Source organism: Lissotriton vulgaris, chromosome 5 (genome assembly GCF_964263255.1).
Source record: "Lissotriton vulgaris chromosome 5, aLisVul1.2, whole genome shotgun sequence".
Taxonomy (NCBI): Eukaryota; Metazoa; Chordata; class Amphibia; order Caudata; family Salamandridae; genus Lissotriton; species Lissotriton vulgaris.
This window is the reverse complement of record NC_141693.1, coordinates 1,062,066,083-1,062,089,900: the sequence shown is the minus strand read 5'-3', so window position 1 is coordinate 1,062,089,900 and position 23,818 is coordinate 1,062,066,083. Positions and strand designations below refer to the sequence as shown.

General features: G+C 40.9%; 1 protein-coding gene across 4 annotated transcripts in view; it reads left to right on the top strand.

Annotated features, from left to right (window-relative positions):
- SH3PXD2A (SH3 and PX domains 2A) overlaps window positions 1-23,818 on the top strand; it is an 842,113-nt gene that overhangs the window by 767,508 nt on the left and 50,787 nt on the right. For all 4 annotated transcript variants that reach the window (XM_086922729.1, XM_086922728.1, XM_086922730.1 and 1 more), the window contains one exon: window positions 18,657-18,774. In XM_086922729.1, the coding sequence (XP_086778855.1) occupies window positions 18,657-18,774 (118 nt within the window). The remainder of the gene's footprint in view (window positions 1-18,656; window positions 18,775-23,818) is intronic.

Below are 23,818 nucleotides of genomic sequence, written 5' to 3'. Positions count from 1 at the left end.
GCGGAGTGGAGCAGATTTTAATGATGGTATCATCATGGCAGGTACTACTGTTGACTGGATGTCAGTTTATCTATGTACTCAGTTGTGTTCAAAAGGAATGAGATTTGGTCTCCTGTCAGCTGTTGTGAAGGTGTGTAAACTTTCACTTGTTCAAAGACAGTGATTTCATATTTTTAAAATATATAATACATTTTCCGTTGGCTTTCGCTAGTTTGGCCGGTTAGTGATCTTTTGGTGCCACACCATTTTCTCCTGGCTGAAGTTTGCTAACTATTTTCTCTTTCTCTAGTTTGCTGAATTTTCTCAGTTTTAGATTTCCTTTTCTTGATTGAGGTCCTGGTGGCCAAAGTTTTTGTAATTACACTGTAGCTATTCTAAAACTCACCAGCATACGTTATGGTTTACGTCGCATTATGCGTATGCTTCAAGGTTTTGTGGATTACCCATGATGACATATTTCATTGAGGTCTATATGTTATAGTGCTGAATTGGCAGTCCATTCATTTAGGTTTGCAGTCTTGGATCTGCCGATTGCTGGTGTTAAGTGACTTGCCTCTCCATTTTGTAGAATAATGCAAATATCTCCCATCTCAATGCTCAATTGAAATTGCAGTTCTGGTTTGTGCCATGTAAATTAGTCTGATGATAAGTTAAAAAAAATGATCATGATGGTATGACGTTCTTATGGTTTTTCCTGTTCACCACAATTGCTCATCGTGATTGATTTATTCTGAACCACAGGGTTTCTGTCTGTTACAAGTCTGAACTGGGTTTGGCCCTATGTCAGACTTCACTATTGTTCCAGCCTAGATGTTTTTCAGCTATTGCCTCTTGCAATGCGTGTCTGAGGTCCTTTTGTTTTTGTTGTGTGTATTTTCATTATGGAGACTATTTCAGTGCTTTATATATACCCTTGGGGTGAGCTGGTCCTCCTGGCCTGTTACTGATAAAAATTGAGTCTAGACAGCATCATTGGTATGTATTCTGCCAAATGGGACTCCTATGATCAGTTTTTGGTTTGTTGGTGGGATAGCAGGGTTCTTTTGGTGCTCAGTTTGTTCTTTGTATTTCCGCTCGTAGCTCCAACAAGGACTCTGGCAGGTTTATGGTTTCTGTAGGGCGGATATTGATATGGAGTTTTGCCGGATAAGGTTGATTGACAGTGTCATAATTGAAATCTGCTCTTGATCGTCCAGCAGTGACATTCGCTAAGTGATTCGAGGGCTGACTGTCATGGACTATGGTGGGTGGAGCCATTACTTGGATCTTGCTGAAAGCGTAACGTAACATGGGATTTAAGTTAATTTACTTGCCATCATTTAAGGAGACTGAAGTCTGCTTCTCAGTGCTTTAAGTTTGGGTCACATGCCTAGCATAATATTTTCATAGATGTTGATTAAATATTTTTGGTTTTGAGCTAGTTTCTTGGTCTTGTGAGTTTGTACCTTCCTTAGGATTTCTAACAGTTACTCCTTGGTGGAGTGCCTCAGTTACCATCTAATTGTTCATTTTGTTGTGGATCTTGGTCTAATTGTAATGTGTTGTTGTAGTCTATGGGAATTTTGCTGCTACCAGCTTGAATTCAAGTGGCATTATTAGTGATGATGTCTGTGCAGTATACAATTTAAACAATTTCCAAACTGTTTTGGATATGATTTTGTGGGGATTGTTCTTTGTTGCTATTCAGACTAGAGCTCTTAGGCCTAGGTCCACAAAGGGAACTTTAAGCAAGTGCCGCAGGAAGGGATGTTGAAGGGCGAAAGTTATTTAATTGAATCCAGTAGTGTATTTTGTCACAAAAAAACTCGCTTTTTGGATGTTTTTGTGCCATTTGTAAAATGATACTTTCATGGGTAGATGATCATCTACAAGATTTCCTAGATGATAACTGGACTCAATTGTTGCCTTTTTTTTTTTAAGAATCGCGTTGGGGTGACAGAAATGGACATCACATTGTCAACATGGGTGGGCTAGTAGCTAACAATTTTTTTAAGTTAAAATCAAAATGTGTGAATCCATAGGACATGACTAATTTAATGTGTCTGGTTAACCAAAGAAACCCACGTTTATTTATCTAACCAGAATGTAAGCAACATTAGAAAACAATTTGAGCGATGCTCTGTGTAAATTGCTGGCTCTTTGACTATATTATTTATATCAACAAGGACTTCCTGGCCCATGGGAACTAACAAATACAGAGCCAAAGATTTTAAAAGGCACTACAGAGGAGATAATGTGTTGTCTTGGGGGTGCAAACATGCATGTCTTATGGGCAGGCTAGGAGAGCCACTAAAAACGTTCATAAGCTGCTACTAAAGATGACGTGGCCTTTAGGGCATATGTTGCCTCTTAAATCTTAATGGACATGTACATCCAACCTGAAGAGTGGGTGATCATTTGACTTCAGATCACGATCAGACTCCATCCTGCCATTGTCTTAGGTTAGATGCTGACCAATCATCTTTACAAAGACACATGCTTTTTGACATATGAGTAATTTAAATATTGTCGAGCCTTAGTCACAATCCAACTCACTTCATAAGTGAAGTCCCAATTCTCTCCCACCTTCCATGAACTGAATCGCCATGCCAGGGTCACTTTCCTGAGACATTTTAAGTGCAACCTCAGTTACTGACCTGGCGGCATCCTGCAACAGATCAGTTCTTTGTGGGGTGCAGTACAAATGTAATTAATGAATATAAAGAAATGGCCTCGATTCCACATTCTCATCCTTAACATTCACAATTTGCCGCCTTCTCCTTGTCAAATAAAAGCCAATTTCAGGCAGGGTTTTTTTAGATCAGCAAATGTGGACGAGGCCAACCAGGCTGCTCCCCAGATGCCCACCCTGGTTTACCTCAGGACAGTCTGTGCTGGTCACGATTGTCCTTAACAAACCCAATCCCCCATCTTCATTCCTCCCACACAAGTCTCAAAGCCTTCAGATCCCTGAGGCTCACACTGCGTTCTTACACTTCATGAAATGACTGTCATTTGTTGTTGCAGCAGTTGTCCAACATCTAAATTCACTGTTGGTCTTCTCTAATTACATTATTTTATTTAAGAACACTTTTATTTCTATGATCTCAATTCTATTGTTATCCCTGCGTGAACTTCTACAAGCATTGGTAGCTTGGCATAGAACGTTGAGTCCTGTGTCCGCGAGGACAGCTGAGTAGCAGCTGAGGTACGGTCGCAGCAGTGGCAGGCCCACTGCTGTTGCCTCATGTTTTACATTTTCTGGCAGTGGGAGAACACCGCTATTCTGGACTCTATTTCAAAGAGAAGATGTCCCTGGAAGTGATTATTTTGGACCTTTATGTTTGACGACCCGACAGCTGCTTCTAATTTTCTGTATCTCTGAGGAAGCTGCTTTAGTGAGCACCACCTCTCTTATATTACTGAAGTTTTGAAGAGCGACTGCGCGCTCACAGTTTGTGGGGTACAAGGCAGGCTTCTCTCCCACTGAAACAGTAGAAAAGTTGTCTAACAGCCACATTGTTATTGGTGACAGAGTTTAAGGAAGAAAGAGGGGTAATCCTGAGAACCTGTCCGAGCAAAAGTTATTATTTGGTTAGAATGTTTTAAGAAATGTACTGTGTTGTCTCCATTGTGATTATTGTGCCAGCTCTGTTATTGGTGTTGTGTTTGTGTCCGAAGTATAATTTTCCAAAATTATCTTTGAGGTCAACCCAAATTATCTCAGACATTTGTTTACTACCTAGTGCTGTCCCGGTTTCATGATCTGTCCATTCTCCAATTTCTGCAATTGAGTCCTTATCAAATCTCACATACAATACCGTTCCATGTGCAGCACTTTAAGCTTGACATGTTCCTCCTACCATAAAAATGGTTCCTGGAGGGACACGGGTTGGGAGGTCGAATCGAAGTAATAAAATGTACTTGTATAGTGGTGTATTTATCTCAAACCAATACAATTTTGTTATTAAAAATTGGTTCCCTAAAAGCACCCAGCTGCTCCCTCCAGCTAGATCCACAATGAACAAAATACATAACATGTATAGATACAGTCATACAAACAGTAATAGAGTCCCTCCTGATTTTTAACGGTAGTCTCAGTTGTCCTGCGAGAGGCGTGCAAGATAGACAAAGGGCCTATTTCCCTTCCTTTCAGTTTTTTCAGGCTCCCTTTGTTTCCACCCTACAAGCTCTGGTGATTACATAGCTAAGAGCTAAGGATGTTCTAATCAAAGTTTTTTCAGCCAGAGATATGTCACCTATATCATATGTACCGTGTGTTACACCCCAGTTAAAAGTTGAAAACTCTCCTGGCCAGATTGTGTCAGTAAATGGTCACACCTAAGAATTACAGAAGACATTCTCTTCCCAGCCTATTTTACTAGAGTATAGAAAAACAATTACTAATAGCATGAATCCCGTTATCTCTTAAAGAAATCCACGCCAAGTCAAAAACACTGCAGCTGGAGTCTGCCAGCATTCCATTTGGAAAAGAGCTTGGAAGGAGGCTCCGAGACAGGGCTCATTTACGTAGTTAGACTAATGATATTGAGATGATTCTGCATCCGTTTGTGTTATCCTACAGTCACGGCGTGACTTTGAAATAAGCAGTGTGTTGAGCTTGCATCTTGCATGCTTTCTGGACATAAAGGGGGTTCCTCTCCTACAATTTTTATGTGGCTGACCCTATGCAGAATATGTGTAAAAAACGAACATTTTGGTAGATTTTTGTTTTACTTATAGGATAAAAACAATTTCTCCCAGGGCTACTTAACAATCACATTTAGTAATAATTATTATTTTCTTTGTATTTTTGACTTAATTTAAAATGTTGCCATTTCTATGCAATGTAAATTACAAATGTTATACTTACTTTGGTTAATAATACTAAATTTATCCAGCTCAGAACGACGAAAGGCTGAGCTGGTCTAATTAGGATCCGCACTCTTGCCCTGCAGATCACTCACAATTGCCAGCTAAGAGTGAATAACTCATTGAATGAATCTTCGTGGAAGTATTGAGGGCTTTTTTGGTTATATATTTTTCGTACGTTCAGTTGCACATTCAATAATGTTCTTTACAGAAAAGAAAATTATCTTTGCGGTATGCAACTGTTTTCAAATTTCCGTACATCTGGCTATTGTCTGCAGCAAGTCTTCCTAGATTATTTGGTGTTTCTTTGTTGCCTTTGTGCATCTTTCTGTATCTTATTATTTTATATGTTTATTCAGTTGTTTATTATTGTTTGACCATTGCTTAGCAACAGATTCTCATGTTGTTAAAGAATTAAATAAATGGGGTTGTATTTGAATTGGAATACAAGAACTATCACAGATGAACATGATTACATCTGTCCAAGAATATTTCAAATATGATTGTCTGATTTCATCTGTCACTGTATGACTTCTCCCAACATCTTTCCATCCTTCGAATTCTGATCATTAGATTTTCATGCAATATTTGCAATACATGTCTGTTCCCAAAAAGTCTTTCTCATTGAAATGTATGGAGTCAAAATGTATTTTCAAGTACTGAAAGATACATGCAGTATTGTCTACGTACGGATGTAAAGAGTACAAGTAAAGAGGAACGAGCAAAAAGACAATCAAATCTACTGATATCTCGGTATATCATGAATTCAACTAGTGTGCCTGGCCTAGCACTCTCCCTCCTCTCTAAGACAAAAGACCCCTGTGAATATCTGAATGTCTTTGACTAAGACAAACTTCGCATTGTAGTCTGCATGGGCCTTATGCAAGGGTGTAAAATATAATGCTTTTTTTGGTTAAGTTCCATGGGGGCCTTTACTGGTAGAAAATGGATACAATCTAAAAGAGATCCCACAGTGGCCGAAGGGGCAAGGGCATAGGGCGACAAAATGTTACACTATCAAGCTGCCTGTTCTCAATGCCTCAATGCCTCAATGGGGCTCGCAATGTGATGTCCATCACATTCACTTGAGTTTTAATTTCTATGAAGATATAGAAAAGTCATTATGTCCAACTACTTTACATTTCCCTCAGAAATCAAGGATTTAGAATGATGTTAATTACAAAGAGTAGCTTGGAAGGGTCTGATGATTTGTTTCCTTGAATGGGACTTTCAGGTTGGGGAGTCCTGTGAATAAAAATCGCCCATAATATTATACACCTCTAAATGATATAGGTGCAGAGACTGGCCAGCTGAAGCCATGCTAACTAACATTGGAGCTACTGTTAATAATATTTTCCACATTCACTTCTATCCATCTCTCATTTATACGTGGAAATACAGCTCTCTCTTGCTTTAGTGTCTCATATGGGTTTCAGTGGTACTTCTGTTGTTTGCACTTCTAGATAGAACCGAGTTAAGCTTCTCTTTCTGCAGACGTTTGTGAATAACATATTAACACATAAACGACCGAAGCAAGCAAACATGACTTACTAGATGGTCTGTTGGGGAGGGTTCTCACCTGAGGTTGAAAAATTGGCACCAACGAGTTAATTTTACTGGGCAATGTTGAAACAGTAAGGGCATAATGGTGCAGTTTCAGCATAAATTAAAGAATGGCTGAAAAGTCATAGATAATGCAGGCCGTTCAAAAAATGCAATTTCAATATGCCCCTTTAATTTATAGCATCTATCTGCACTTCTCCTCCTTTTATTTGTCAGTTCTACCCCTTCAAAATAGACTCTCCGTCATATGTTATAACTAACAAACTCATTGGGAAGGGCAAGATAGAAAAAACAAGCATCACCATAGCCAATAGGTCTCACCTTTGGGACTCTGTAAGTGTTTAGTGTTGGGTCTTAATCATAAACAAGCAATAAAGAAACAAGCACATACAGGTTACTTCAGTTCAATAGTGGAGTGGAGGATGTACACAGTTGAGGTATTGTGAGCCCAGTTTCAATCATGAGAGTTTTTTAAAGGACACAAAGAATTGAAAAGCAGTGGGCCAGCTGTAAGCCCACAGAGTGAATACAGCATGTCTCAAAGAGACAACTCATGCACTGCCTAGGCTCGACCTAAAAATGCACAATCTCACGGTTCCTCCTACTTCACTGCAGAGCTGGTCAGATTTTACACCAATACTATCACTCGGGTCACGAAGACCTAACCGGTTCGGAAAACAGTGGGGACCCACCAATTTTACAAAATAGGGTCTCAGACAACAGCAGGAAGTATCACTGTACTATCCAATTTAAATATACATTTGGAAATCGATGTTTTCCCTCCATAACATTACATTTTTAGCCTGGAAATAGGTACATTTTGCCAACAACTGTGAGCGTTTCATTTTATGAAAAATATACATAGTTCTCATCGTCCAAAAATCAAATTTTAATGAGAAAATAGACTGGTAATACTGGCTTTTTATCTTTGATAAATAGTGGTTTAGAACCCTAGCAACAATGTGTTACTTTTTTTAAGTACTCATGTGGACTACTACTACACATAGATTTTGCCTTGTATGTCAAAATATCACCATCTCATGCCTAGGTTGCCCAAAATAGGTCAGAATTACCACCATGAGGTTTGAGCAAGAATTATAACATGGGTGGGGACGATCATACCAAGGGTACCAAATATATGCATTAATTACCATTAGTATGTCATGGCGACCCTTATTCCAATGGTGGGCATAATCATGGGAGGGATGCCCTCACTAGGCCAGAAATGATCACAATTTTGTCCAGAGCCCACACTGTACCAGAGGTAGGCAGTGGCCACCATCATACAACAGATGCACACAACATACTCCATGGCAAGTTAAGGGCTAGTCATTGGAGCAGAGTTGTAGCATTCGGTATTACAAAGGTACTTAATATTCGAGATTGGAGCAGAATATTCTGGTTACTTTTCATTTGTGTTTTTATTTACATGGCGTAACCGAACTGCATGTAAGTATAGCAAATAGTAAGATTCGCACCCACAAGACACAACATGCAGAGCGAACTTCTTGTACACCCCAGTTTCAACGAGTAACGAAGCATTGCCAGAACGATAATGTAGAAAAGGCACACACCGACTATATAGCTCAGCAGGATGATGCACTTGCTGCAGGGTATCATTTGCTTAATTATTAATTAAGCATGTGCTTAGACACTTGGATAAAACAGTGCAGAGTTGTGCCACTATTAGACATTACATCATGATTTTGTTTTTACAGAGTCAACGGAAATTTCTTCAGCCTTGTTCTTGTGGAAGCTATTCAGATTGCTCCTGTGCTGTTATCTTTTCATGGCACGCACATAAGGCTATTTTGTATAGCTCCCAGAGATCTGATTGAGTTTTGAACACCTGTCATTGTCTTTATAATAATTATGAATGAATATCACAATGTTTGAGGTAATATTTTTCACATCTTTAGTATAATACTACATGCGAGTGAAATCTCTTTTTGGACCTTGTACGGATCTGAAAGTAAGCCCAAATCATAAATATGAAGTATTACGTGAGAAGTAGGTGGAGTTGGAGATTAAACCCATTAGACCAGAGTTCTTCAAACTGTGGGGCGCGCCCCCCCAGGGGGGCGCGACACCATCCCAGGGGGGGGCGCGACGCGCACTCGGCACTAAAATGTTACCTTTGTTGTCCTCCTCATAGCAAGTCTTCACCCATTTCAAATGGGAATTTCCTTCATTAAAGAACTCCAGGTGACAGAGGGTTGAAGGGGGGAGGGAGGGGGAATCATTGGGCACGATGCGCCCATGCTTTTGTTTGCGAAGTGCTAACTGTTCAGCATCCCAGGAGGGGGTTAATAGGTAGCGCTGACATAGCTGTCAAGGTTTCAGATTGCTATGTGTGAAATTCCAACTTCTATGAGTGACACTTTCTCGCGAACAAAAAGCATTCAATGAACACGAAGGAAACTTTCAAATATCAGAAATTGCAGCCATTTGAACAAAAAACTCCAAAAACTTCTTGAAACTGCTGTAGAGCACCAGAAATGGAAGGACACTAGTGGCAAATCAGACACAGGCACCCGTAGTTTAAAGAAAATACCTGAGCCTCAAGTGAAGTACCACGGCCTGCGAGATTACTGTCTGCAGAATTAAATGAAACCCGAGATCTCTTGCAGATGTAAACCTAAAGGATGACGAGCGGCCCAGCGCCTGCAGATTTCTGTATCTCAGTTAATTATCATCTTATCTCATCTCATCTCAATCATTTGCAATGCGTGGTGCGCTCCACGCTGTGAAATAATGATGTTACAACAAATGAGAGCGGACAGTGGGCATCTGAAGAATGAGGATTATGACGTGAGCCATAACAGACCCCCTTCCTTTCCTCCCCCTCCCCCAGCCGGGCCCCAGTGCCAAGAGAGGAGGGAGAGTGTGCTGGTAAAACTGTCAACCGTAGTCTGTGAAGATAAATCTAGTTAGTCAGGGCGGCCATGATAAGGATGAGGAGACAGAGCAGCCCTGCGGCCAGGCCTGCAGATTTGAAATAATTTACCAGAGATGTTGTCTTCTGTTAAACAGACACATACATACATGAGTAAAAAATACATCATGCCTGCAGGTCAGCCATTCCAGCATGGTGTTCTTGTCATCACTTGTGGCTCCTGACTGTAGGCCTCCCAAAGCATAAGGTGGTGCGCCCATCCTAAACTAAAATCCCCCATGCTGTGATAGTGTTCTTCCGTGGCGTGGTACTTTTCTGCCCTACTACTAGTACTACACAAACCTAGTCCCATAGCTAAAAAAAACTGTAACAGCAATCTATTCACGGCAGCAGCAGATTAGTGTTTAAAAAGATGTAATTGATAACTACAGTTTAGTTAATAGATATGGCCCCTTATATGTACGCGGCGGTCGATTATGTAGTGTACTAGATTCCAGAAATTTCTGTCAAGTGGTGGGGGGGCCCAACATCGAAAACAATTCTGCTGGGGGGGCTCAACCTACAAAAGTTTGAAGACCTCTGCATTAGACTTTAATCAAAACCCCATAATAAAAGCTATCCTTCAACTCCATACACATAATAGAATGCTACTTTCCTAGACACAAGGTATGTTGCTGTAGCAGTGTATTTGATTGAACACCAGTGGTGATGTTTGCTTATGAGATTACTAATAAAAATATCAGTCATAGAGAATAGTGACATTTACTGGGGTTTTGGTAACTGCTCTAAAACGTGTAATCCACCTTTTGAGGTACACAATCCTTCCCACAATTTAACTTACTCACATGAATAAAAAAAACGCACACATCTGTGCAACTACTCTGTACTTGACACTCCAGTGGAAAATTCGCTCATCACATTGTCATGAGGGGGGCATGTGGCCTAATGTCTAGAGCTGCTGACTGGAATCTTTGGAACCAGGTCACGTAACATCCCCGCACCTACAAAAAAACACAATAATAATTTTCTGACTTTATGTAATGAAATCTGGGGCTCAAACAACACGCTCTAATCCCCTTGGATCGAGTTCAATCTATAAATAACTGTAAAGCTACTAAAATAAAACATTAAATACAAAATAAATCATCGTCTGCTGCTCTCTTGTAGAGCGGTTTCCTATTCAAAAACAGCCAGTCTATGGCAAATGACTGCCTCCAATGCGGCCAACTACTCATTTAAGTTCATATCTCTGCTCCTGTCCAGGTTTGGGATTGTACTTGTCTTACTGTCGGAGGGAATATCTAATTTCAGAGTATTTTTTATTATGAATGTATCTTTATTTACCGTCTATTGTTTTAGATGGCCCAGGAAGTTCACTCACAGTTCTCCTCTGAGGTGACAAATGGAGGTCTAGCAGCTCACCACTTATCGCACTTGCCGGGCAAACACATCTTGTGTGTGAATAACCGCATGGAGAAGCCAAACTTGACCAACCATCTTGCTGTTTTATAATAAAGATGCAGGGTCATAGGCCTGTTTTCTTATTCCTGCCACCCCTATATATTTGTTTCCACTGTCCGTATACAGTGCACACTTGTGGGACAGTTGCAGCCTACCAAAGCCAACAATCCCGTTGTCGCTCTTCAGAATTAAAAGTGGCTGGCTCTGTTTGGGCAGGAAACCCAGCACTCCGTTAGAGAACTGCAGACAGCGTTGTTTGTCCACAGCACAGGTTGCCAAAGGCTTTAAAATGCACACGAATACCCAGTCGGCAAAAGCTTCCCAACCATCTGAACATACATACTCAGTTGACTAGCTAATTCAGTTATCACTCGTAAAGGCACGGCTCTTTGATTACATGGCCCTGCTGTCAGAAGATAGTCTAGTGTGATAGTGATATTATGCCTGTGAGTTTACTCTTCGAGCTACCCTATTTTTTATATACAGTAGTGTCATCAGAAAGTATTTACAAAACAGGGCTAAAGAGAACAGTAATGTAATCTGAAAACTACATTATGCATATCATGCTTAGTATCCACTTGCAGAGGGTGAGGCACTGCCCAAACACTCTTAATGATGAGCCACCACTTTGCCAATGACTTTAGTTTTCGCTTGTTATTGAAAGACCGTGGGGGACAGTCAATATAAAGTTTGCATCTGAAACAAATGAAATACATTGAATTTGAGCAAATAGGTAGTACATCATTTTCCACTTGAAAACCAATGGGAGTTACTTTAGGGAAGTTAAATTAATTTGCAAGGTGCAACATTTAATAAGATTATACCCTAAAATGGATGTGGGGAAACATGGCGCCCGCTAGTTGAGCGGAGCGCACGTCCCAGCTCTGCGCTCTCCCTACCTGCCACCACAACGTAAGGGATTCATGGAGCTAGACATGTAGCAGTCATCAGATTATCTCTACATTTGCGGTATTCCTACCACGGCCTCTTCTGGATGTGTCCCGGACCAGACTGAGTTTTCTACGCCTTCTCTGCCCCTCTGCTCCCGGTGCGCTGGGAATCAGTTGCCCTGGAGCTGAGACGCGGTCACAAAGCGGCGGCTCGGGGTCTCCTCCGGAGCGGTTTGGGCAGAGGCAGTACAAGCGGCATAGGGGCCTTCCTCTTGCGGGAGAGAGCTGCCGGGCTCGTAGGAGTTTCTCCTCTCCCTGCTGGATCAGGCCATTGAAGGTAGGAGTGGGGACAAGCCGGTTCTCGGCACTGATTGTTGTTCTTGCCCTCAGGCATTGGATTCTCCTCCCATTATCGCCTGTTCCCCAACACTTGTCACAGCAATCCCTGAGACCTCATCTAAATCTATGGTTTCTAGAAGAGGGAGAAAAAGGAAGGGAAAGTGCGATAACTCTGTACATAAGAAGCAGCTGGGGAGTCCCATTTGTAACTTAGGTGGAGACAATAGCGTTTTGGTCACATATAAAGACAGTTCTAAAGATACTCCGGCACTAAAACCTAAACAGAAAAGAGGGGAAAAGAAGCAAGAAGAGCCTCGTGGGGGGCATGACTCGGCCTTTCAGAATTATCAAGTAAAAGGGAGGAGTTTCAAAGGGACTAAGGGAAATATTAAGGCACTTTTACAGGCAGCTCCTATAAAGGTCACCCCCTCTCTACGTTCTTTTTTCAAAGTTCAACCACAGATATTGAACGTCACAAACCAAGGAACATCCTCTCAGTGGGGTAGTTAATCTGTTCCTGGTGAAGATCTTTTTTGTTCTCCCTCCAGTTCTTTTAGGATGGCTAACTCAGTAACTTCTACTGTACCTTTAATGGTGATATCCACTCCTCCTGAAATCTCTGAATCTCTCATGCCCCCCTAGAACACAACTGTCGGTGCCAACTTCGGCTCCGGTAACCAAGACAATAGCCCTAAGCTCTTAAACTCAGTTGACCTTCTTGAGGAATCTCCTTCAGTGACTGCCCTCTCTCTGGTGGATGACGATAAGAGCGAAAAAAAAGAAGGGGAAGGGCTAGATACTAGCTCGAAAGAGGCACTGCTTCTTTCGCTGAAAAGCGATCAAAAACAGGGGTTTGCAGTCTCTCAGGAAAATCAGACTGAGATTCGAGCGGCATGTGACGCCCTGGAGAAGAAGGTGGACCTATTGAATTTAAGAACTGAAAACCTGGAGGGTTCCGTAGACCATCTTAAAGCCAGCCTTGGGTCAGCAGAGGCTAAAATCCAATCATTACGCAGAGACGGAGATGTCCTGTGCGAGATAGTTGAGTCTCTTGAGAATAATTCTCGCAGAAATAATCTACGCCTCTTAAAAATTCCGGAGGGTAAGGAGGGAAGCGATCTGAAGACCTATATAGTGACATTTCTCAAGGACTCGCTGAATCTAGGCAAATCTGTGGGGTTCCTAGAGCAAGATATCCAGAGGATCCACAGAGACCCATTTTGTCTGAACCCAAGTAGACCTAAACCAAGAAAGATCCTCATAAATTTCCTTACCTATGTGGTAAAGGAAAAAATCTTGAATTTAGCGCTTAAGGCTAAATTGCTGGAAGGGCCTGATTTTTCATTCGAGGTTCGTTCCGATTTATCTAGAGTAACTCTGGAGCAGCAATATGAACTTGGCCAGCGAATGGATAAGTTCAGGTCAGTAGGAGCTACAGTCCAGATGAGATTTCCAGCCTTTCTCAAGATTATGTATAACAACAAGATGTATAACATCAGAACCCCGTTTGAGGCTGACGAGTTATTGGAAACCTTGACTTGCGCCTCACGGGAGAAGGAATGATCTTTATCTCGAGTATTAAGGGATCAGCGTTCACCCCCCCTTTTTTGTTTGAGAAATGATCGGGTGAAGAGGAAAGGAAAAAAAAAAAAGGAAGAAGCAAAAACAGAAAAAAATAATAATAAATAAAATAAAAATACAATTTCTACCCTTTAAATGGGAAAGAGAAAAGGGGTAAAATGTAATTGAGTAAGGTTTCTTCCTGAGAAACAGGGTGATGGGTGGGAGTACTGTTTTCCACAGTATTAGCACTGCTGTTACCTTTTTTTTTTTTTAGCACTAGATAATCTCACATAATTTTCATTAGTAAATTTTTGGTGGATGGGTTGGGTTAGTAGCAGGTGGGAGGTAAATTGGCCGTCTATCTCTGCTGTTACATTCTTTTTTCCTGGCTTTGACGGGTAGGTTGAAAGACTTATTATGGTATTGATACAGTTTCTGTCCTGGAATCTCAATGGCCTGCACACGAGGAACAGACTAGATAAAATCTTGCAATACTTAAGAGATTCGTCAGCGCAGGTCATTGCCATCCAGGAATCACATCTAGTAAAGTCAGAAACTATGGACCTACTAAGAAAACAGAAGTGGGTTGACACTTTTGTATGTACAGACCAGTCAGCTAACATCAGGGGGGTGATGGTTTTATTTAAAAAACTAGCCAGAGCACAGGTATTGGAGCGTAGGGAGGACCCAAGTGGCAGATTGCTCATATTAAAAATATTGTTAGGGGATATACCTTTTACTTTGGTGGTGTACTATGGGCCCATTCAGGATGACCCCTCTAGACTTGATATTATTCGTAACCATTTGCTCGACTTCCTTGACCCTAATATATGGATGGGTGATTTCAATATCGTCTTAGATCCAAGATTAGATAAATCCCCTAAGTCACGAGTGGTAGCACCTTCTAAATCACGTCAGACTCTCGTAAACATCTTGAGGGAGCTTGGCCTTTCAGATATCTGGAGAGAACGCGCATGCGACCAACCGGGGGTTTTATTCATCAATCTAAAATACCATCAAAAATCTAGGATAGACTATGCGCTGTTTAGTTACTCTCTAAATGATCTGGTTAAAAATATCGAGTATCTTCCTTCTCATTTATCGGATCACTCGGCACTAGTTTTTAGCCTTTACTTCACACAAAAACAACAATCTAGGTCGTGGTCTTTTGAGTGTACTATATTATTAGTAGAGGATGAAGTAAACTATCTCGCTCTTGAGACCACCCAGTTCCTTGACACTAACTTAGATACAGCTAACGTATCAGTGGTATGGGACACCCTGAAAGCTTTCTGGAGAGGTTGTATTACCAGCGAGCTTCTTTCATGAAAAAGGAATTTAGCAATGCTGTAAAGAGGTTGGAAGAAGATATGGCTAGAATCCAATCAAAACCAGATATTCAACCAGGGATAATTGCAGAGGCAGACTTGCAAGAGCTAGCCTCACTTAAAAATCAATTAGAGAGTACTCGCCAGGAGAGAATTGCTCGCAGATGGCAAGCGAGCAAAATCTCCAATTTTGAGTTTGGGGAGCGTGCCGGCAAGATACTTGCATGGAAAATAAAATCTGACCAGGCACGAAATCACACCAAGCAGATTAAGGTGGAAGGGGAGTCTTTGCCGCGTTCATCTAATTCAGATATAGGGATGGCTTTTCGGGACTTCTTTCAAGCAATCTATACTAATGACAGCATGGAGGATCCCAAGAAAAGGAAGAGATGGCTTGATAAGATTTGTCTACTGAGCCTCACTAACGAACAACAGGCAGGCTTAGACAAAGAAATCACCGAAAAGGAAGTTAGAGATGCAATCTACCTTTCCAAATCTGGAAAGACGTCTGGCCCAGATGGCCTCCCAGGAGAGGTATATTGGGCACTCTCTGGTTCTATTGTTCCAGTGTTGGTGAAGCTTTTTAATAGCATACTTATGACGGGCGAGGCCCCCCTGGCTCTTGGAGCGATGCCACTGTTGTCTTAATTTAAAAACCTGGGAAAGCTTCAACAGCCTGTGGCTCATACCGCCCTATCTCACTTTTAAACAGCGACTATAAAATATTTCCCTCAATACTCTCAAAAAGGTTGGGGGCAGTAGTGGGTAATATTATTCACGATGATCAAAAGGGCTTCATTCAAGGGCGCCACTTGGCAGATCTTACCTATGATTTAATAGGTGCTATAGATATTGCGTCTGTCTTTTCCCTCCCATTGGCAGTTTTAACACTAGACGCAACTAAGGCCTTTGATAGGGTCTATTGGCCATATCTTTCGGAGGTGTTAAATAAATTTAACATAGGAAAAGGCTGTCGACGGGTCATAGATTTGCTGTATATAGACCCTATGGCCAGACTACTTGTTAATGGAATATTGACTGACTCTTGCGATTACTAGAGGCACCTCTCCTGTTTAACCTCTATATAGAGCCATTTGCACAGGCACTTAGAGAGGTTTTTAACATTGTTCCGTTTAAATTTAGAGAGTGGGAGAGGAAGGTGGCCCTGTATGCGGACAATATTTTGGTTTTTACAGCTGACCTTGATACAGCCTTTGCTACTATCGTTACAAGGGCAGAGGAGTTAGGTGCCATATCGGGGTATGAAATCAATGCTAACAAGTCTGAGATAATGGCGTGGAATATGGAGACCCTACATCATGATATTGTCACTAATATGAGATATCTCGGTATAACAATAACTCAGAATGTAGAAAACAATCCCGGAAGTCAACCTTAATCGCATTTCCAAAGAATGTCAAAAACAGTTTAACTCATGGTTGCACCTGCCTCTAACAATCTTGGGAAGGATGAACCTAGTTAAAATGTCCATCCTCCCCAAGATAACATTTCTTTTTTAACTCAAGACCACTTGCTTTTGACACGAAACAACTAGCTAAATACCAAAGTAAAATAAATTAATTCATCTGGAAGCACAGAGCAACTAGGTTAGCCTGGAAAAACTTAGGCGGAAGAGGGAAAAGGGGGGTTTGGCATTACCTGACTTGCAATATTATGCATGGGCATTTCAGCTGTCCCACTCACGAATGTTGCTGAAAATGCCAACTGGCACAGCGGTGGGAGCAATGTATCTGGCTATGCTAAGGGGATCCGACTTGTCGAAATCCGTTTTTTTGTTCAAATTTGGAGACCAAAAATTAAAAATTAAATTGAAGAACCTACAGTCAACAGCCAGAAGCTGGTCGGATATCAGAAGGAGATTCGGGCTGGGCTATTTCTAAAAAAGGGCACCATTATGGGATTCCCCGGGCACTCCTGCATGTCTCTGAGACACTTTGAGTACTCCTCTGAGAGAATCTGGGCTTTTGACGTGGGGAGACTTGTTAAATGGGCCAGCCTTGCTTTCTTGGAAAGATCTTCGTGAGGTAGTGGGTTCTGGCTTATCTAAGTTTAAATATCTTCAATTGAATAGTTGGTTCCACTCACAGGTTAAAAGCAAAGTTCCTCTTGGGAAAGATAGCAATTTAGAAGATGAACTTATAGTAAAACCTAGAGGGAGAAGAGAGATTTCATTATGGTATTGGGCTATAGCAGAAGAAGTAGATGGCGAATTTACATTGGCCGATGAATTATGGGGAGCACAGTTGAATAAACAGTGTGACTTGTTGTGGAGGGATTCATTTAATACTCTCTATAGAATAGTCAAACCTGCTTGGCTCAGGCGTAATCCTATATTTACAGCCCATAGAGCATACCTCTCCCCCCTTAAACTCTCGAAATTCCAGCCCGGGAAAGTCTGTAACAAATGCGGCTTCCCAGAAGCATCTGACATACACATGTTTAAAGACTGCCCCTCCTTAGCTGAGTTTTTGTTTTGGATAAAGTAAGAACATCTATGGAATCCATCTTGGGAATCCCTTTGACTATTGGCTTACAGCTTATCATCTTTGGCCTGGATGATCGTATTGTTGGCCCAGCAAAATCTTTGCTTTTCTACGCAATGCTTCTGGCAAGGAGGCAAATATGCAAGTATTGGATAGAACCAACAGCACCGACCCATTCAGAATGGCTGTCTTCACTGTATGAAGTCTCCAAGGTTGACTTGGCCAGATTCTGTAATAAGAACAACTTGGCATTTTGGGACCTGTTGAGAAATTGGAAGTAGGAGTCGGTTTTTTTTGTTTTGTGTTTTTCCCCCGGGTCCTATGATTATGCCTGTAATGCTCCTTGGACTTCCTTAAAGGGTCTCCCAGATATATGGTCCGACAGGTTTTGCGATAACCTAGATGGAGTATAAATCTTCTTCCCACGTGCCTCCTTTGAGTAATTGAGTGTCTTCGGTGGAGGGCAGCAAACAACGAGAACACCAGGACACGAAAAGAAAGATGGAGGTTACTCTTTTTTGTTGTTGTGGGGATAAGGCAAATGAGGACCAAAAAAAAGAAAAGATTATACCCTAAAATGTTTTTATCCATACAGACACAGAGGGTATGCCTTATCTTTAAGCTTTGCAATTGGACTTACCTTTGTCTTTCCAAATACATTCCAAAGACTTTTGGTTATTTCTCTTCCTTATTCGTGCTTACCCTGAATTGACTGTGTGTAATGTTTTTACTAAATCTTTGCATACCATTCCCATCTCTGCTTCCTGCATTGGCAAGTCTAACAGCACAGGGTCAGATATGTTGTGAGCAAACAAACCAGACATACAACCACATTCATAATACAAAAAGCCTTGCCCAGTTGGGCTGGTTGTGTATGCCTTATTGAATGTGGGAGCCATCTAGTCACAGTACAAATACAATATTCTTGTTATACATGCGAACAGAGGCAGAACAGCCAACTGCAAAAAGCCCGACACTGCTTACTTCGCGTTCATATTGATATTAACCTTGTGTGAAGAAAGGTTGTCTTGAGCTCTCTCAGCCGGATGGGAGGGATGCTGTTTGGGATTTGCTGTTCCCGTTGGCTTTAACTCAACACCGCTGATCAATGGCTTGAGACCAAATTCTTGTTGTATTTGAACACTGATGCTGTGTGGCACGAACACTTGTAAACCCAGTTTGACCTCTGCAGTGTTTGAGAGTGATTTTTACAGACATAACTTATTTATTTTTTTCCTTTGTGTTTTTCTTGATGGGCTAGAAGAAAAATATGTCACAGTGCAGCCTTACACCAGCCAGGGGAAGGACGAGATTGGGTTCGAGAAAGGAGTTTCTGTTGATGTGATCCAGAAGAACCTGGAGGGATGGTGGTACATAAGGTATTGCCTTCCCCATTAAGAGTGTAAAAACAACACGAACTACAAAAACCCTAACTTTTAATCAAGTAATTTGTGTGCATGCAACAGCTATTACCGACCTTATGTTGGCCGTCCGATGAAGTTGTGTTATGTCTCCATGGTTAAAATAAATGTTTATGTGAAAGACTGTATTTTTAATAATTTAGCAAGGTTGTTAAAAAAAAGAAAATCATTGTCATAGTGTTCTTGAGAATTTTTTACTTGAACAAAACATGAGAGTAAACATTATTTCAACACTAACTACGTAGTTTAACCTGTACTTATGATATCATTCATTACATTGGGAATCAAGGCTAAAAGGCCCACACATTTCAGCTGCTGGATAGTGGCCTAGGAAAAAACTTGAGTGGCAATTGCTGTGCAACTTCACTGAGAGCCAGCAAACACAAAGACATACCCCACATTCTTGCATCCTGAGACACCCCTGCTCTTATATTTTCCACAATTCTATGTTGATCTATGTTTATTCTGTTTGTCCTGGTGTTGTATTAACCAGCTACTGCAGTTACATTTACTGAAAAGTCAACTTTTACATCCCTTTTGTGTTACTTTTGTTTATATCTTTTGTATGAGTACAAATGTCCAACATGCTGAGAGCTAGAATTCAGGATGTGAATTACTAGAGCTCACCTACCCTTGGAGGTCAGTACATTTTCCATGTTAACAGTTTGCCGCCGGGTGAGACAATATTCAGTCTTTTAACTGCTTTTGAAATGGTTTTGCTTACTATCTTCATAGTTCAAGCTGCATTGGACAATGCATTACTTTAATTTCCTCTCCCGGAGTATTGAACCCATTCCTCTATTGTACCCAACACGTTGCAAGAGTGATCAGCTTTTTCTATCCCTCTTAAAGTATGAGGCTAGAAGATATTTATTGATCTCAGGTGAAACAGGCAAAGGTAAACGCAGCTAAAATATTTAGAATAGAAACAAAAACTGAGAGACAGGTAAGTAATGCTAGGCCCATCCAGATACATATTGCTCTGTACACTATTGTAGCAAACCTTACTTACACAGGGCTTTTGTATTTGAGCACCTGTGGCTATATGTTACTAAATTATAAAACACAAACATTAGAAACCTTTGTTACTGTTTCACTTTACTGGAGGTTCTGACACAACAATCAGAATTCTGATTTTGGAATTTAATTCCATAACAGCATTTGGTTTTACAACGGTAGTGGAATTTCCAGTTGACCATTACAAATGGTTTCTTCTGGCCCAAGATAAGATAAGCAGAAAAAATAAGGGAAATGATACTGGAATAAAAAACGAAATCCGGAGCAGACACTGTAAATATGAAGAAACAATTGGAAGCAGCTACTTAAATCAACAGGAATTCACATGTTTCCATATCCTGTGTTAGATCAACAACATTTCATTACTGTTTAACTGTAGAGTCTTTCCTGTAAAATGAGGCCACTTGGCAGCATGGGAGTTTATTTCCTAGCAGTTCGTCATACATACAGATACCCATGTTTAGATAGCTAAATCCTATATACGCTACATTTAGACACTATATGCTAGTCACTGGAATTACCTTCGGGTAATTTGATAACTTGATATTCGACTGGCCAGTCAGATAGATGGATGCCAGAATATGTAATTTCGTTATTCGCAGTGTCAATCACCGGAGCTGTACAGGCTGAGTGGAAGATTTCCAGACAAGCCCCCTTTGAAAGATGGAAGGTTCAGTGAGGAATCAGCACCATGTCTAAAAACATTGGCGAAAGATGATGTAGTCCTCCATTCTGCTACTCTGTCTGAAGCTTTAATGAGAAAATCCAACAAAGGATGTTAATTCCTGTATGATCGGGGAAGGTGTTCCACGATGCCGCAAGGGCATTTACATTCACTGAATCACTGGGGTATTTATGATTCACTGATCTGCCCACCAGGGTCCCTGTCCAAGCGGTTACAGTGTGCCAGACCCAATCCATGTTGGTGATATAGGACTGGTCATGTTGTGGCTCAAATTGCTTTCTGTAGCCCACTCCTTTGGTGCCTTGAGTATGGCCAGCAGCAAGATGGCACAGGTGACACTAGAACAAGTCTAGTCTGCTGTGGTGTCACCACCGACAAGAGCCACCCTGCACAGACTTTGAGTAAAGAAAATGCACTTGCATGTGTAGCCTGCCCAGCTCATTATATCTGCTGGAGGGAAGCAGATGTGTGTCGGCTTGTGCCTTGGGTGGTATCTCCAACCTGTGGCATCTTACACTGTGCAGTGAGTGATGGTCTTGGCCTCCACCCAAGATTCCATGTAGTATATATTTCTTTAATAAAATTATTAATGATTGGCCTTTGCAACCAAATGCATAAACATAAAGGCCTTGTCCCTAAAAATGAGTTCTGATGCTGACCACCAGCAACCATTGCCCTAAATTATTCAAGGAGAATTGGTATGATTGTTGCAGTGAAATCGCCTGCATTTATAATGGATGTTTTTCTATTACTCAACATTTGTCATTTTATTGAACTCAGAAAGATCAAAGACTGAGTCTGTCTCCGGTGCATTTCAATATGTAAGTTGCGGGAGCTTAACTCCGTGAGATACTTTACAAGCGAAGAAGGAGACAGACACATACAGTTTATCTTGTTCACTCACTCACAGTCTTCACCCTTTTGGCTTCTGACTATTGTAAGCTAGCATCAAAACTCAATAGTTTTAACCGTAACCCGCCAAATGTAAGGCTCCCCCCATAAATTCTAGGATTTTGAAAGTGATCTTCATTTTGTTGCAGCTCAGTTTGTGTCTTCAAACACAAGCAACAACAGTGTTAACGGCTATTCCAAAAGCAGAAGATGCCAACACCTTAAAAAGGCTTGGTTTAAAAGCATCAAATATGTACTTTGGGATTTTGATTTTGGTTCATGGATGAGGCTCATACGTGCGTCTCTATCATTGTTGGAACATTTGTTTTTTACTTTGGGAGAGTGGCAGCACCAAAGCTAGTTCCCAAACTGTACCAAATTATGTGCAGAAGAAAACAGCTACACCTATCCACTGATCCTTTATCAAGAGTTTTTAACCCAGAGTCAATGCACAAGCATGTGGGAACATAACCTTTTCTTAAAATGCAGAACACCTCTTCTCTATAATCACATCCTCTCTAGCTTCAAGAATACCAAGTTCCATTTGCTGTTTGGTCTTTCTCAATTATGAACAAGGGGCACAATGAATATTTCCGTTTAGGCAGTTGTACACCAACCAATAGTAAACTGGGCATAACTAGGAAGATTACAAATAATATATTAATTTTTTTGTAATTTTATATAGCATGAAACAGATCCAGGTTGCAGAGTGCTTTAAAATAAGCAAGAATGAATACAAAGCTAAAAGATGGAGGGGCATGGTGAAAAACTAAAGCCAAGCTTCAATTAAATAAGTATTCATAAAAACAGTACGCATATTGTCCAGTAATTGGAAAGTCACTGGAAGTAGATCTCAAAGCACCCATAGCTTGGGTCAGGATAAGGGTGAGTTACCTTGTAGACATTCCCATTTGGAAGTAGCGCTGAAAGAGAAGGGCTTTGCTGTAGGAGGGGTATGTCCTAAAGTGGGAGGTTGAGAGTCCCACTCTTTACGTCTACTACCAGGACACGATTGTTTGAGTTTGCCTTCTTGAATTTTACCATCTCTAGGAGAGTTTGTGCTTTGCAATGAACATATGAGACACCTGAGAAGGTTTGTTTCCATGCTAGATAGTTGGAAACCCATGTATGCAAATATTTATCCCCCTTTTGTAAATTTTACATCATTTTTTATGGTCTGGCTTAAGAGTTTAGCTGTCCCAAGACAATTATGTGAGAATTACCAAGAGAGGGGCTTTGGCTCCGTCCACATGTAGGAAGCCAGGAGTACATGTTTTGATTAAAGTTGTGTACTTTCACAAAAAAGTGCGTTTCATCCACACAGCTGTGATCATTTTATTTATCCAGCAGCCTAGGCTTGAATTTTCAGGGGTACACGCCTGACACTGCAATGCTATTGAAGAGTCTTGGATAACTAGATCATTTATGTTGTTTTTCCTCTGGCAGCAAGCACAGATGGGAGGAGGGCAGTCATTAACCTACATGGATTTTTAGGGCTGGCTTGACAGTCTAACTGTCAATAGACCTTTTACCCTACATCAATATTATTCACCAGTTCTTTGCTTTCAAAGAAATGCACATCCACTACTATAGCCTTATTTACTGCTTACTTAATGGTAATGCTCCACATTAACATACATCAGTCCTTTATAGGCAGACCTTTTGGCATTACAAAAGCTTGTCTAAATTATCAGGGAACCACTGGCAGGTACACCAAATGTTAACGCTCAAAAAACTGACAGAGTAAAGGGAATATACCAATCCATCTACACAAGGCCCTAAAATCTGTCAGATCATCCTTTTAAATGTTCATTGGGTGCCTTGAAAATGGAAGTGGGGGGGGGGGGCGTTTCATTATTTAGAAAAGCTATGGTTTGTTTTGTGGAAAGCTGGCTGTCTGCGAGTTAATGTGCATCTTGGCTGCTTTTCCTCAGCGGAGAGGAGGGCCTCTGTAAACTGTAGCTGTTTCCTGTGACCTCTGGTTCTTGTCAATACTGTTCTCTTGGGTCGGAAAGGCATTGGTTGTAATGTAATCAGCGAATTGTGACCTCACAACCACACAGTTACAGACCGTTTAGCTCCAACAAATTATAACGGCATTGTATTTCTGTAGCTATTGTATTTGAGATAAGGGAAGGCCCACGCACTTGGTAATGAATTGCAACATAATTATAGAACTTGTTATTGTAGTCCTTGCTATATAGTTAAGGACCAAATAGTTTTCAATTAAATATCAATTAGTATAGTTGCAAACAGTTGCAAAACGATCCCAAACGTAAAATTCAATTTGAAATCTGCAACAAAAGTAATAAATTTTTATACAAGCACGTTTGGCTCTGTAACATTAAGGATAAGTCGCACCATTATCAGATATTGTACCATCCGCATTTAATTCGTGCTAATTCTCTC